Genomic DNA, 16246 nt, shown 5'->3' on the forward strand with positions numbered 1-16246 from the left:
CGTTTGCTTCAAGAAAACTAATTAATATATTGAGTGGTTCTCAAAAAAAATATATATATGTTGTGTGAATGTGTCGGGTGGTAATTGGTAATTTTTTTTTTGTCTGAACAGATTGTCTTATCTTACGAATAATTATAGTAGTCATTATCCTGGCAACGGATATATCCTCCAATGATCAAGCGTTGTAGTACTCTTCGAATTTCGTGTCACAAATCACGGAAGGCTGTAAAATATTTTTGATGCAGTGCCCATTTTTTTATTATTCTTATAACGTGAAAAAGTAAATTTTATATAATTATAAAAAATAATATATACACATAATAATTTCTCTTCAAATTACATCCAACCAACAACTCGAGAATACTTTGCCTCCGATTAAGGATCGCGATGACCAGTCAATTGAATTGAATTTAAATAATGAAAACTTTTATTTTGATTTAATTTATTATAAATTTAAGATATAATTATATGAATTTTAAATAATATTTAATTAAATTTAAATTTTATATAGTAAGTATTTATTATTTAAATTTATTTATATAAATAATTAATTAAATATAAAATATATATTTATAGTAATAATTATAAATTTTTGAATATTATATTTAAATAAATAAAATTAAAATTTTTAAAAATTAAAAAAAAATTACAATATAGATGGTTAATAAAAATATATTTTTATGTATTGTTAATTAAAATATATAAAATTATAGAATGTATTAGGATAATAAAAAATTAATTTGAAATGGGTATTAAAAAATTTAGAATGTATTTTTTGAGATTAATTTAGAAAGAATTTTAATTAAATTTAATATGGGTTTGAATATTATAATTATTAATTTAATTTGAATTTAGATACCTTATTTGTTTTTGTTATTCCTATATATGATAGTAAGAAAATTTCATTAACATGTCGTTTTGTGGGCCGTTAACGACTACAGAAAACAAACACCCAAAACATATAAATTTGCCTAGTATTAATATTTTTATAGTTTATCATAAATTTAGTTTCATCTAAATTATTGTCTAAGGCATGAATTATGAAATGTCAACTGCATTTGTTTGGCGGTGGGGCATTCACCTGAAGCTCTTATTTTAAAAAGAAAGTGGTTGCCTCAAAGCACCTTATTTTGACCGGAGATCGAGATTGAAGAAGGTGACGCCTCAGGCTAGTGGTTAGTTATTTTATTAGCATTTAATAGTTAAATATTTATATAATAATTTGAAGTGAAAATATTTAATAAAAATAATTATTAAATTAATTATTAAATATAAAAATAAAAAATAATAATATAATTTTATTAATTTTAATCAAAATTTTCTCTTAACTCCTAGTTATAATTAATCATTTTTTATAAACTATTTTCTTAATTTCTGAGAATATATTTGGACAGAATTAGAGAAAATTTTATAAAATAAATAAAACTATAATAATGAAAGGTAAAATAATAAAATCTCCTCAATCTTCAATTTAATCAGTTGAAAAAATGAAAATTTATTTTCATCTAAATTAAAAATTTTTTTTATCTAAATTAATAATTAAATTTAAAATATAACATAAATAATAAAATTGTATAAATTATATATTTATATTAGGTCTAGAAATAGGGTTGATTTGTTCTGCTTAGTTCATTACTTAATTTTTTTACAATTTTTATTTTAATTTTTATTTTAAAAAATATTAATTTTTAAAATTTCGTTGGATCGATTTTTAACCCGAGTTAAACTGATTAACGGACAGGTTACCGACTTGCTTGGTGTTGAAAACGCTGATATTTTCAAGATGGTCAGAAGTGCGAGCTGATCAGCGACTATAAATTTCTCGGCAGCACTTGCTAATTGATCATCGATTCTTGTACCTTATACTTTGAGATCTTTCTTAGGCATATTAATGGGTTCCATTGACAAGGAAGTAGAGGTTGAGATAGCCCCTTTTGTCAGAATTTACAAGGATGGCTCTGTGGAACGACTAATGGGAGCTCCAATCGTGCCTCCGTCATCTCAAGACCCAGAAACCGGTGTCTCATCCAAGGACATCACCATCTCACAGAACCCTCCCATCTCAGCAAGACTCTACCTTCCAAAGCTCACTGAACCCACCCAGCAGGTACTCCCTATCTTGGTCTACTTCCATGGTGGAGGCTTCTGCATCGATTCTGCCTTCTCCTTAAACGAAACCAAATACATGAACAGCTTGATTTCTCAAGCCAAAGTCGTTGCTATCTCAGTAGAGTACAGGTTAGCCCCCGAACATCTTCTCCCGATTGCTTATGAAGACTGTTGGGCTGCCCTTCAATGGGTTGCATCACACTCTATCGAAAAGGGAATCAATAATAAAGACCCATGGATATCAAATTATGGTGATCTTGGGAGACTTTATATTGGTGGTGATAGCGCAGGGGCCAATATTGCTCACAATATACTCATGCGAGCTAGCACTGAAGCCTTGCCTGGAGATGTCAAGATTTTCGGTGCTTATCTCACCCACCCTTTCTTCTGGGGCGCAGAACCAGTAGGGTCAGAATATAGAGTAGAACGCGAGAAGCAGATAACATACACGCTTTGGGCTATGGTATATCCGTCGGCTCCCGGTGGCATTGACAATCCAATGATGAATCCGGTTGCTTCAGGAGCTCCAAACTTGGGTGGACTTGGGTGTTCCCAGTTGCTAGTCAGTGTTGCTGAAAAGGATTTGTTGAGGGATAGGGGTATTTTGTACCATAAAGCAGTGAAGGAAAGTGGATGGAAAGGAGAAGTGGAACTCATTGATGTAGAGGGAGAAGGTCATGCTTTCCATATTCTGAATTGTGAGACCGAGAGTGCTAAGAATTTGATCAAACGCTTGGCTTCTTTTCTGCTAAAGTAACAGATTCTTGGGCTATTCGGAGGCAGGGTATGTCAACAAATAAGCATAGACGCTAGACAATTTCCCGTTTTCTTTATATTATACGTGCCTGTTTTCTGTTATTCCCTTCCTTCTGCTTGGAATCTGATTGTGGTTGAAATTTAGTGTGGTAGTTATTAGGATGCATTTTATCTTTGTGATCTTTAATTCTCCTTTTCATTTTAATCGTGCAATATTCTCTCTCAGAAACACAAGTACTTCTTTCTTCTTCTCATGTTTCTTTCCTATGTACCAAAAGAAAAAAACTATCCAGTATTCAACCCTTTGATGTATTGCTAACTCTGGCGCGCCAGGAAATAAGACCTCTGGAGCCTTGAAATTTTTGTCTCAGACAATGATATAAAAATGCTCAATCTTATGCTGCTAAGGGTTTAATTAAACATCCTTTCAAATTAAAAATTAAAAAAAAAAAAAAAAAGAACAGACTCAACAACCTTTCAAATTCAACTCAATTTACCTAAATAAATTGAAGAATTTGTCTAGCAATGCCAATCAATTCGGATTGTGGATAACCAATTAACCATGATTTTATGACTTCATCTAATCTTCAAAATTAGATTATTAAAGCACCTCAGTTTTCAGATTTATGGTTACGGTATACTATTAGTTGCTCAAAACTGCTCTATAATTTATATCGCTACGCCTGGCAACGAGGTGCATCTAGATCATCAATTCTTCCATTGCTTAGCTTCATCGATTTCTTCTCTGATACTGTTTCATGGGTTCCATTGCCAAGGAAGTAGCCGCTGAGCTTCTCCCTTTCCTCCGGGTCTTCAATGATGGATCAGTAGAGCGATTATTGGGAGCTCCAATCGTGCCTCCATCACTGGATGAAGACCCAGAAACTGGAGTCTCATCGAAAGAAATCACCATCTCACAGGACCCACCTATCTCAGCTAGACTGTCTCCCCAGGCTCACTGCACCCAACCAGAAACTTCCCATCTTGGTCTACTTCCATGGTGGAGGCTTCTGCATTGAGTCAGCCTTCTCCCTAACCGAAATCAAATACATGAACAGCTTGGTTTCTCTAGCCAAAGTCGTTGCTATCTCAGTAGAGTACAGGTTAGCCCCTGAATATCCTCTCCCTATCGCTTTTGAAGATTGCTGGCTAGCCCTTCAGTGTGTGGCGTCGCACTCTGTCAAAAATGGCGTGGACAATGCAGAGCCATTGATATCGAATCATGGAGATTTCAAGCGATTCTTTATTGGTGGGGATAGCGCAGGAGCCAATATTTCCCATAACATGGCAATGCGAGTCGGCAGTGAAGGCCTGAACGGTGATGTTAAGCTTTTGGGTACTTATCTCACCCATCCTTACTTCTGGGGTTCAAAGCCAGTAGGCTCAGAATCTAGCATAGATAGCGAGCAACATTTTCCATACAGGGTTTGCTCATTTCTTTATCCATCCGCACCGGGTGGAATTGATAATCCAATGATAAATCCTGTAGTTGAAGGAGCTCCAAGCTTGGCAGGACTTGGGGGCTCTCGTTTGCTGTTGAGCGTTGCTGAAAAGGATGAACTGAGGGAGAGGAGTACTTTGTATTATAATGCAGTGAAGGAAAGTGGGTGGAAAGGGGCGGTGGAGCTGATCGAAGTGGAAGGAGAGGATCATACCTTCCATATTTTCAATTATAAAACAAAGAATGCCAAGCACTTGATCAAACGCTTGGCTTCTTTTCTTCCCAAGTGAATCGAGATTTTTCATTTCCTTTCATTTTGAGTTTTTTTTATCTCCTTGAAAGTAGTACAACTTTCTCCACTGCTTGACAGAATGAGATCTAATTATTAATTTATATAAAAAAAAATGTGCCAGCTTGCTGAATGCTGCAGTTTCCAACAGATGGTTCAAGGTTCATGCTTTTTATTGGAGTTGAGGTATTTTTCTGCATAAATTTTGATGTAATATGATTTCTTGAAAAGAAGTGATTTCTCATATTTGAAGATGTAGGAAATTTTTTTGGTGTTAAGTGTTGACTTGAAGATGCGTAAATTAAAGTGAGGGAAGGAAAATTTTTTAAAGGTATTTGGAGGTTTTAAAGAAAACATTTTATTAACTCACCAATTTGGTGGGTTAAAAAAGAAAGTTTTTGGAGGTTTTCTAAAATCTTATACAATCTTAAACACAAATTTAAGATTTTTAAATTTTGAAAACCCTCTCATTACTTTAAAAAAATCTCCTCTCAAATAAAAGCTAAGGTGTTGGAGGCTTGAGTGTGCTGTGTGAGGAGAGAAAGCATGTCCAAGAGTTGAGAGAAAGAGAAAAATCTATTTTCTTACGTTTGTGTCACCTATTTTTGAACAATGAATTATTTTTTTTTGTTGTGTTAATGTGAAGCTTTGATTTTATCCTTGTTGAAATTCATTTTCAGCTCCATTCCTTTTTTCTTTTTGATTAATTTTTTAAACATAATATCCGAGTTTAGCCTCGTTTTCAATCGCTTTCCCAACGTCAATGGCTGGGCTAAGTGTTTTGCTTCTCCTGTATCCATTTGTTTTCATGTTTTGGGACCATATATAGTGATCCAATTTTGGCTTCATAGCCATAGTCCTCTTTGCATTGTTATGCATCTCTATCTGTCTCTGAACAGCATATTGTTCATGTTCAATCGTTGAAATACAATGTAGACATTTTGGTGCCTAATCTGGAAGCAGTGCTTAGGATGGAAGACCACCAAGAAGGACCAACAAACCACTAGACCAATTATGAACTCTCAAAACTCCTCTCAACAACTAAACCAACAAGTTATTGATCACAAAACATACATGAACAAGAACTTGCCTCCATAAGTCCAAAACTTTTTTATGGAGAAACAGTAAAACATTTCCCACTTGTTTGGTTTATTATGCAAAACAGTTTTGTTTGTAAATTCATAGACGCCAGAAACCTTTTTTTGACTTCATTATACACAGTTTGAATGAACAATTCATTATAATTTATAAATAATGAATTAATTTTTTTATTATTTTTTCTTATTTATATAATTATAGATAAATGTTAAAATAAGTCACAGCAGAACAAATATTTATTTAAACTAATGGGCGTGATAACAAAATCATAAAAAAAATAAAAATTGAAAAACACGTAGAATTTACGTTTCAAGGCCAAGGAAAAGAAATTCTTAATTGTTAAGAATTCAAGACACCGTTTACAATAAGTATGAATAATGCGAAGTTATTTAAAAGGTTTAAATTATGTTATGAAAAAAAATACCCACGATAGACTGAGTCAACCAAGAATTTCATCTACAACCTATATATATATTGGCAATGCGCATTTAGTTCACCTTCACCATAGGCTTGAAGCTAAAATTTGTTCTCTCTTAGTTTCCTTATCTCCTCTTCTGCATATGGATTCCAGTGGCAAGGAAATAGACCGGGAGCTTCTCCCTTACATTCGTGTTTACAAGATGGATCAATCCAGAGACTGGCCGAATCTCCACTGGTGCCCCCATCACCCCAAGACCCAGAAACCGGAGTCTCATCCAAAGACATCACCATTTCACAAGACCCTCCAATCTCAGCAAGACTATTCCTTCCTATGTTCACTTCACCCCACCAACAAAAACTTCCCATCTTGGGGCTTTTGCTTCGAGTCTGCCTTTTCTTCGGACCATACCAAATTCCTCAACAGCCTGGTTCTTAATCCAAAGTTGTTGCTATATCAATAGAGTACAGGCTAGCCCCTGAACACTTTCTTCCTGCTGCCTATGAAGATTGCTGGAATGCCCTCCGGTGGGTCGCCTCATTATCACTCTTTGATCATAATGATATTAACAAAGAGCCATGGCTATCAAACAAAGGTGATTTTGGTCGTCTTTTTGTTGGCGGTGACAGTGCAGCAGCCAATATTGTGCATAAAATGGTGATGCAGGCTGGCAGTGAGAGCTTACCTGGTGGTGTTAAAATCTCAGGAGCTTTTCTTACACATCCATATTTTTGGGGTTCAAAGCCAATAGGATCGGAGACTATAGTAGAACGTGAGAATACAATTGTCCATATGCGTTGGGATTTTGTCAATCCATTAGCAATTGGTGGTATTGACAGTCCACTGATCAATCCAGTTGCTCCAGGAGCTCCAAGCTTGGCTAAACTTGGGTGCTCTAGGTTGCTAGTGACTGTTGCTTCCTTGGACATGTTAAGGGATAGAGGCGTTTCTTACTATGAAGCAGTGAAGAAAAGTGGGTGGAAAGGAGATATTGAAATGATTGAAGTGGAGGGAGAGAATCATGCCTTCCACATTATGAATTCAGGGACTCAGTTCTGAGAATTTAATCAAACACTTAGCTTCTTTCTTATCAAATTAGGATGTTCTCTTTTTATTGTGATTACTGAATGGATTGTAATTTTGAAAGATATATTAAAAAAAAGCACAAAAAAATGAGATTAGGTTTATGTACAAACCTCTTCATGTTTTTTTTTTTTAAATCTGCTTGGCATCTTTAAATATTATTATTCTTTATTTTTTACTTTACCTGCAAAACAGCAAGCCATAATACCTGGAATGGAAGGGTCGATCCTGGCTTCCAATTGAGAGGTCAAAAATTGCCGCATCCTTAATATTTTATTGTAAATTAATAATCGACTTTTCCTTTGAAATAAATTGCCGTGCTTTGCTGTTTAAAAAAAAATTGCAAATGGACTACAGATATCCAATTTAATATTTGCAGATTTTCTTCCCTTTCTGAAATTTTTAATTTTTCTGGAAGTTTTTTTTTTTTTTTTTTTTCAATAATGGCTTCCAGTTCCACAGCCAAAGATGTAGCCATCCATACTCTTTTCCGTGTCAAAAATGATGGCTCAGTAGAACGCCTCCTTGGCTCACCTCACGTTCAACCGACCTTGACCCAGAGACTGGGATCGCATCAAATGACGTATAAACATCTCTCAAAATCTCAATATCTTTGCTAGTCTCAATCTCCCAAAACCAACACAACCCAATCAAAAACTCCCTACCGATCTTTAGTCTATTTTCATGGCGGTGCTTTTTGCATAGAGTATGCCTTCTCTTTTTTCCACCATCTTTACATCAAATCTTTATTGTCTAAATCCCAAGTTCTTGCTGCATCTGTAGAGTACAGGCTACTGCCAGAGCACCCTCTCCCTGCAGCATATGATGATTGCTAGGACGCTCTTCAATGGGTCGCTTCTCACTCAGCGTCAAATGGTCTAGAGCCATGGATTTCAGATCATGGTGATTTTGATCGAGTGTTTATCATGGGAGGGTGACAGTGGAGGTGCCAATGTAGTTCATAATGTAGCTATGGGAGCTAGTGTTGAGAGCTTGCAGAGTAATGTAAGAATCTTGGGCGTTTTTCAGGCACATCACATCGATAGTGTTACCTACCACCTTCTATTACCTTTCCCATTTTTCTTCGTACCTAAATGCAATACATATACATGCCAAAACGGTGAATTCTATAAAAGATAAATAAAAAAACAGATAACATTTAAAAAAGAAAAAAATAATATAGAAAATAAAAGTGATTACCTTTATAAAAGTTAATTATAACTATTGAATTTTTTATTTTTCATCGTTTAGAGTTACATATTTTTCTTACATATATTTAAAATTAAATTAAATAATACGTTAAAAATAAAATATATAGCCAGTCTCATTTATTAAACATATAAGTCTTATAAAATTATGTTTTGAATTCATGATAAATTCTATTGAGGTAAAAATTTTCTTTTGAAAATTATAATCCTAAATACTGTATTAACTAAGTCTCTTTATCATATTAGCGTACTCCGTATCCTTATCTATAACGCTTATCATGGCGAACCACAGGTAGCACTTATGGGGTTCAAAGCAAATTGGACTTCGTTTGGTTCAAAGCAATTCCATTGTGCGAAGGTAAAGCCTGCCATTAATTGTTGTTTTGCTGACATACCTTGGTTTGGGCATGGAAAAAAGAGTATTTACGCTTGAGAAGAAATAAGAGACCATTTATGTTGGCTATGGATCTAGTGTGTGCTCAGAACCAACCAGCTTCTAACATATTGTTGCTACTGCGGGTCCTTGAGACGGTGGTCGATCTAAGTGCATTAATCCTGCAAGATGAAAAAGAGTGAGTGTGGCGGCCTTACAACAACCACTCTGACGATCATGTTTTTTAGAGCTTTTTATAAAATAATTGGAATCTTGCAATGAGAATGTGTACCTTTCTTTCTAGTGATTTCCCTCTTGTACCCTATCCTTCTTTGCAAAGTATCAGGTACAGATCATGCCACTTTCCCAAATGTCCTGTTGTATGCTTAATTGCCCCATTATTTCAGCCTACTGAAGCGTTGGAGATCCGCACCTGCCTTTCTTGCTGCTTTCAACAGCCTTGTTGTTTGATCGGTCAGAAAATCTCACCAGTTGGTTGGTCGGATGTCTTTTGACTCGATCTTCTATTGCTTGGTTTTGATGGCTGATCCTATCACATATGTTGGCTTTGAGCGCTAGTAAAGCAGTGCTGGAATTCAGGGTTGGACTTGGTATAAATCTTCTTCTTGTTTATGAATTTTGTTAATAAAAATTCAATACTAGACATTTGCTGGTATTATACAGATGTATAAATCGCTTTTCAATCGTATATCTGGTTAAGCTGGCACTTTACTCCTGGTATACAGAAATGTTATTTTCTACAATTTTGTTCGTTGAGGTTTTATGGAAGTGGGGTTTATGGGGAAAAAAATGAAATCTTGGTCTGACAAGGTTCATCTTTCTCAGGATTGGGGTACTTGTTCATGTGTTACTAATTGAGCATCCCTTTTTGGCAATGTGATGAATGAGTATTCTTGCGAAGAGAATTGGTTCTTGGGAGTATGTTGTTCCTGGATGCAACACACTAATTTAACAATTTAACTAGTGATAATTTAGGGGTTGATGATTGCGTGGCTAAGAGATTTTGGTCAATATGAACAAATGGGTATTCTTTAGCTTAGTACGACTACGGTATGATTTTACAGTAGTCTCTCTTTAGTGAGAACTCTATTGAGACCTAATGAAAGCTAAGTAAAATCTGATCCTCCCAGTTTGAAGAGGACCCCTATTTATAAAGTTAGAGGGCCAGTGTTTACTTGACATGTGTAAAATTCCCACAAGTGACCCATCTAAATCAATGATATTTGCTTTAGAGTCTCAACGTAATGATAGTTTTGATATACACAAGTTAATTGTGACAGTGAATGGTTTGTCGGATTGACATAACAGCCTATCCAATCTGTTTATTCGAGGTAAGTGTATGTGTCGACCTGTTAGTGGAAGATAATTTGGCTTTTAGCCAACTGGTGGGTCTGGTGGGTCGGAGAAATAAAATATGGATTTTGCATTTGTCTCTAATTGTATTTTTTTTTCAGGTTTAATGTAGATCTTTAGTGGATTTTCTAACTTTGGGTGCCTATACTGCATATTTAGTTCTAAAGTTTAGGTGGGTCAATAAATGAGCTCCTTTGTATAGGTACAGGTACTTTTGCTTTTACACTCTTCTCATACTAGGAACACTTCCGACTTCTTATGTGTGTGATTCACATGTCATTCATTTAGAAGCTCTTTTATTTTATGGTATCAACTAGCTTCTTACATGAGGTTTTTTTTTTTTTTTTTAAATAGAATGAGGTTTTGGGTTAAAAAAGTATTGTCACGACCTGATTTCACGGGCTAGACTGGCACTAGAACCTAAGCCAACATAAAGCTCTCGAGGCCCTTAATAAGTCTTATTGTTCCCAAACCCATAACCAGGGCCAAAATTAAGGCCCAATATGCAAATAAAATAAAATAAAATATTATATTTTTATTCGAACTAACTCACCCGATAACCACTAGAAACCTCTCAATCTAATACCCATCATATATAAACTATTTAATATCATAATAATTTTTCATTAATTAATATCATAAGTACATAACCCAATATCACAACAGTGTTCTAGTTATTAAACAGATAATTCAATAAATAAATAAGCAAACACAAGAAATTATTAAACTAAGAAACACAATCTGTGAAGGAAAAATGCAGGTTAGACTCGAAGAAATAAACATGCTCCTCTTGCAACCTGGGAAAAACATGTGAATAGGAATGAGTATTTGACTCAGAGAGTTTAGATATTAATTGTAAATGCAGCTTCTATAATTATCTAAGACTAATGTAATCCTACCACGAAATGCACATCCAACATATAAAATAAGTAATTCATCCAATATTCGCACGAGAAGTTAATTTGGAGCTACTCACACACTTAGTGTATCACATCAATATATATATGGGAGCTTTCTATACAGCTCTCTTAATCCAATACTAGCCAGTGAGGTCAACTCAAGCCAGACTTTCACTTAATAATCTAAATGCGGGAGTCAGCGACATGAACTCAAAATCGTACCCATTCCCACTTATCCACAAAAAAAATTGAGTCCCAGCATGTCACACCTCTTACTCCTTCGTAAAGTATAACATGATCCTGTAGTACATCTAATGAATTACCGTACTTCGTCTGTCGGTAACCTATTAAATATACTACAAGAGATTTTCAAACAATTTTCAATCATTTTTATAGTGGTGGAATGTTAAATATTTATTAAAAAACCTTTATTTGAAATTTTGTTCGTGGATCAAATTCTCGATTAAAATCTGGTGTTACAAATTTTTTTTCAAAATTTCGGCAGAGTGCAGGTTGTATTTTGAGAAAACAGTTCTTCAAAACCTAAAAACTAAAACACTTCCAATATGTTTTCTCAATCACAACTCTAATAAACTCAATTTCATCTCTCCACACAATTCAATCTCAACAATGAATAAATCATCTGCAGCAATCAACTCAGCTCATTTTTAAACCAACACTGAACATCTCAATTCAGAAAAAGAAATAATTTATCATTCACAAAATACAAAAATTTAATCATTTACATTAATTACAAAACTCAGAAATAAATTTGAATATTACAATAATTTACATTTTAATTTCATATCCAAAATAATATTATAAAAGTTCTTGTACAACTGCTCAAACAATTTACATACATATAATTACATGCATACATCAAAATCTAATGTACAAGGGTATACCTCTAATATGCCTGAAGCTCATCCCAATGAGTCTTCAAGGCGCAGCTATCGGAAATCTTACTCGGCTGCTCTATCTTTACTTTCACCTGCGATAGTATACAAAACTATTACTGAGTAGTGAGTTTAGAGGTGCACAATTATAATTTAAAACATAATATACAATACCTTATCAAAATTTTAGCAAAGAATTTAAAAATCTTGAAATTCAATTAAAATTTCAAAAATCAAAATATTCGTTATCAATAAAAAAAAAAATCATTTGTTAAAATAACTCTACTTAAGAATTTTAATTTATCAAATCATAACTGAACATTTAAAGTAATTCCAGTAATTTATGGAAACAAATCTTAATTTCAATAAAATCAGTTATGCATAAATCCCATTTGAAATAACAATTCTTACTATTAAAAACCCATTCTTTATCTCACTAATTATACAAGACTAATCCGTAAGGGCCATCTTCGGGGCGATTCTAACTCTCTATGGTCGGGGGGTCAAATCGGGATTCTAACTCCTTATGGTCGAGGAGGTCGAATCATCGTGCACAGTACACACCACAATAATGCAACTTCTGAAAGGGCCAATGAAAAACTTAGACCCAACCTCTAATAAGAGAAAAATCTAAGCTTGTGCACGTATCATGGTAGTCAAAACAAAGCTAACTCTATTATCTCCTCAATAAATGAGGGAGATAGGTAATAACCTAGTCAAGCATCTATAGTGAGATATGAAATAATATCATGAATTTCTTTATCCTTTTTGTGACCATAAATCACAACACAATTCAATTCAAAGTCAATTCCAATATTCAATAATTTTTTTTATGCCCATCATAATTTAAAAAATAAAATTATTTTTTTCCAAGCAAATCCCATTTCAATCACAAATTTCTGAAATTGAACTCATTCAATCCATATCTAAAATAAAATCATAACTAAACCATTTTTCCAAAGCTAAACTCATTTATACTATAAAAAATATTCAATAATCATTGAAATAAATTTGATGCTGGATAACATAATAAATAAAGAACATAAAATCATTTACTCTAATAAGATATGCAAAACATTAGCAATTTAAAACTAGTTGTGCATAAACCTCTTTGTTGACTAGTTTACTCAAAATTTCGATTTTTCCTTGAAGATCCCTTTCTAGTCTCTTTTTTAACTGAAATACACAGTTTACAGTGTTTCAGTACCATATCTCATAATAAATCCATTAATTTATTTCATGCCTACTTAGTTATAGCCTTAAATTTGCTTAAATTGGTATCCTTTGAATTTTGCATTTTGGGTCACTATTTATTATACTATTCAAGTCAAAATATTGATTTTTTCCTACTAAATAGGTTTATTAATTCTAATTGCACTCACATACCACATTTTGAGTCATGTTTTTGTTGGCATTGATTGCCAAATTCAATTCAAAGTCTATTAGGGTTAAATCTCAAAATTTTAGTTTTGGGTTATTTGTTATACTATTCCATTGGTCTGCCTACAGTGAGAATTTAGCCAACTTTCCTTCATCAAAATTGTTCCTTAATATCTTATCTTTAATTCCCTTTTTGAATCACTCAATTTGGAGTTTTGTAGCTCAAGTTATGCCTATTTTTCTAAGACTGGCCGGATTGGTATCTACCTAAAATTCTGGGCAGGTTTTTGGTTCTAGCAGTTTTGGGCAACCAAATTTGGGTAGCAAAATGACTTGGTTATGGGCAGAATTTGGGTTGCTGTTCTCCATGAAAGTTGTAGTACTATGTCATAACTTTCTAATAGTTTAAAAATCAGGTCATTTGGACTTGCCTAGACCAAGTTATGGCCAAATGAACAAATACTATTCATTGGTCATTTTTGTACAGTGGCAGTGTGCTAATTCCGGGTTTGACCTAATTGTTCACTATCTTAATATCATTTTCTGAGTATGGTTTCTGCATAAAAATTGTGGAATTATGTGTCTACTTTCATATCCAATTGGCCTCACACCAATTAGGGTGGCAGAATTACAGTTTTGGTCCCTGAAAGGGACCTAGGTCAGGCTGTCCAGTAGTGACCCCTCACCAATCCGAATTTGACTTAACTTCTCACCATTCAAACACATTCTAAATTACACCAATTAACCATTTTAACCTCACTTAGGTCAAAGTACATCAATTTACCAAATTCTCAAATTTTTTCCCTCTAAAACCCGGAGGGTCAAGAACCCTAATTTTCTAAATTCTTCAATTCATGCAATTCACACATATAAATCACCTATACAACTTCAACTCACCAAGAATCCATGTTTAATTTAAATAAACATCATCAAATCCTAACTACTTACGTGCTATCCGAATTTTACTCTAGGTCCCTAACATGTTGTTTTTGTTTCATTTTCCTCAATTCCTAAGTTAGTTCAAGTGTACATGCATGAATATAAAGAGAAATTTAATGATTTTAACTAACCTCTTTGTGTAGCTTTTCTAGCTCCTTAATTCCTCAATTTTTCCTTCTCCTTCCTCCTTCAATCTTCTTCTTAAGAGTCAATTTGAAGCTTTCTATCATTTATATGAGAAGTTTTGGGCATAAATTAGGGTTTAGTAAAGCTTTAGAATGGGTGTGTTAATGGAGGTTGAGAGAAAATGGTGAGAGAGAAGAGAGAGATGTGGGAGACGGCAAATGGAAGAAGAAAGGAAATTTTCATTTATTATTTTTTTTTCTTTTGTCCTATAAGGCTAAATTGTCTCCAAAAATTTCAATAATAAAAATTAGAGTTTTATTGCATCTTGCTTATGTCACTTGAATGATGTCATAAGGTTTATTTTAATTTCTTTTCTTTTCCTTTTATTTTTCCATAACTTCTTCAATTTAATTATATATTTCACAATTTTAATTTCTCACATTTTATTGGACAGTTAGGTCATGAGTCACCTCTAGGGGTGAATTGACCAATTTGCCCCTCGCCTGTCTGATCTGGTTTGCCAATAATACTGTATTTCTTTCGGAACCTTGACCTAGTTATTTGATCTGGTTCTCTACCTTTTTCTGTGATTTTCATATTTCCCCTAGTTTCGCAATTTTTTAAGACTGCGGTATCACAATGCCCCGTATGAAATTAGGATTTTGACTAATCTCGCAGTCACTTTCCAGTGCGGTCACCCATCGCTTTGACCCCCGACTCATTTAACTTTTTATGCTCTGTTTTTCTTATTTATACTTGACATTTTGGTAATCACTATTTATTTTTATCTATAACTTTTCTGGATGTCACAGATATAACTCCAGACATCTTGACTGTTCAGGCAGACATCAGGCGCCGGAACAGTAGACTATACAGGAGTGTCCAATGTTAGGGCGTTACACAACGAGTAAAACTTTAGCCTCTCTACCTATCCTATCCATAACCAGTGGATAAATTTTGACAACCGTCCCTGAACTTATCTAGTATAACATTATAGTCATTTAACTTAAAAATATAACATAAAACCCATTCAACTTTTAAATTTTGCACAGTAAAATCCCTCTAACCTCTAATTGTCGATTTTTCAGCTAGACGCTTACTTGAACAGTTCTAGAGTAGAGCTTAATCAATATTTCTCTTTTCTCTCTCAAGTTATGTGTAAATTAAATATTTTTTCTCACTGTAAATAGAATAATTTTAAGGTACAGAGAGAATAATTTTATAATTTGAATAAGAAAGGAGAGAGAAATGTTGACTAAGAGTCATGTGGGAGCTGTTCACATCAGTTTTCAACTGAAAAATCAGTAATTGAAAGTTAGAGGGATTTTACTGTGCAAAATTTGAAAGTTTAAGGAGTTTTATGTTACGTTTTAAAGTTTAAGGAATGTAGTGTTATAATCATATAAGTTAAGGGATAGTTATTAAAATTTACCCCATACCCAATATCACACCACACGCACACGGCTCCAAATTATCCTCAAGGCGACAATCACAAATAAATGACAATAATTAAATATGCAGCAATCAAAATGCCTCTAATATATTAACTATACACGTGCATAATTAAATATTTATAAAACTCATAAGCATGCTAGATATATAATTAATATTAAAATTAAAAAAATAATCAATATTCAACTCACAGACTGGTAGACTGGATTGCAGCTGATCCAGCTGGAAGGAGAAGACGGCCAACACCGATCACCTAAACATACACACTAACCTCTATCAAAAGACTAACAAAATTAAATAATTAATTTAAACCATAAATCAAAATAAATCCTAAGATCTTGTCGAAATTTTGGCAGAGTTTTTCTTATAACTGGACCTAACTCTCTGTTAGAAAATTTAACCAAC

The 16246-nt window shown here is 33.7% G+C and overlaps 1 protein-coding gene and 3 pseudogenes across 1 annotated transcript; all 4 read left to right on the forward strand.

Annotated features, from left to right (window-relative positions):
- The first annotated feature begins 1744 nt into the window (after nt 1-1744).
- LOC110673195 (2-hydroxyisoflavanone dehydratase) lies at nt 1745-3119 on the forward strand. Its single transcript, XM_021836252.2, has one exon. It carries the CDS (start codon nt 1892-1894, stop codon nt 2864-2866), a length of 975 nt encoding a protein of 324 aa, XP_021691944.1. The 5' UTR covers nt 1745-1891; the 3' UTR covers nt 2867-3119.
- Nucleotides 3120-3142: 23 nt separating this feature from the next.
- Nucleotides 3143-5747, forward strand: LOC110673196 (2-hydroxyisoflavanone dehydratase-like; annotated as a pseudogene).
- Nucleotides 5748-6172: 425 nt separating this feature from the next.
- On the forward strand, nt 6173-7355 carry LOC110673171 (2-hydroxyisoflavanone dehydratase-like; annotated as a pseudogene).
- Nucleotides 7356-7637: 282 nt separating this feature from the next.
- On the forward strand, nt 7638-9502 carry LOC131174128 (2-hydroxyisoflavanone dehydratase-like; annotated as a pseudogene).
- Nucleotides 9503-16246: the final 6744 nt, after the last annotated feature.

The sequence above is a fragment of the Hevea brasiliensis genome, chromosome 15 (assembly GCF_030052815.1).
Source record: "Hevea brasiliensis isolate MT/VB/25A 57/8 chromosome 15, ASM3005281v1, whole genome shotgun sequence".
Taxonomy (NCBI): domain Eukaryota; kingdom Viridiplantae; phylum Streptophyta; class Magnoliopsida; order Malpighiales; family Euphorbiaceae; genus Hevea; species Hevea brasiliensis.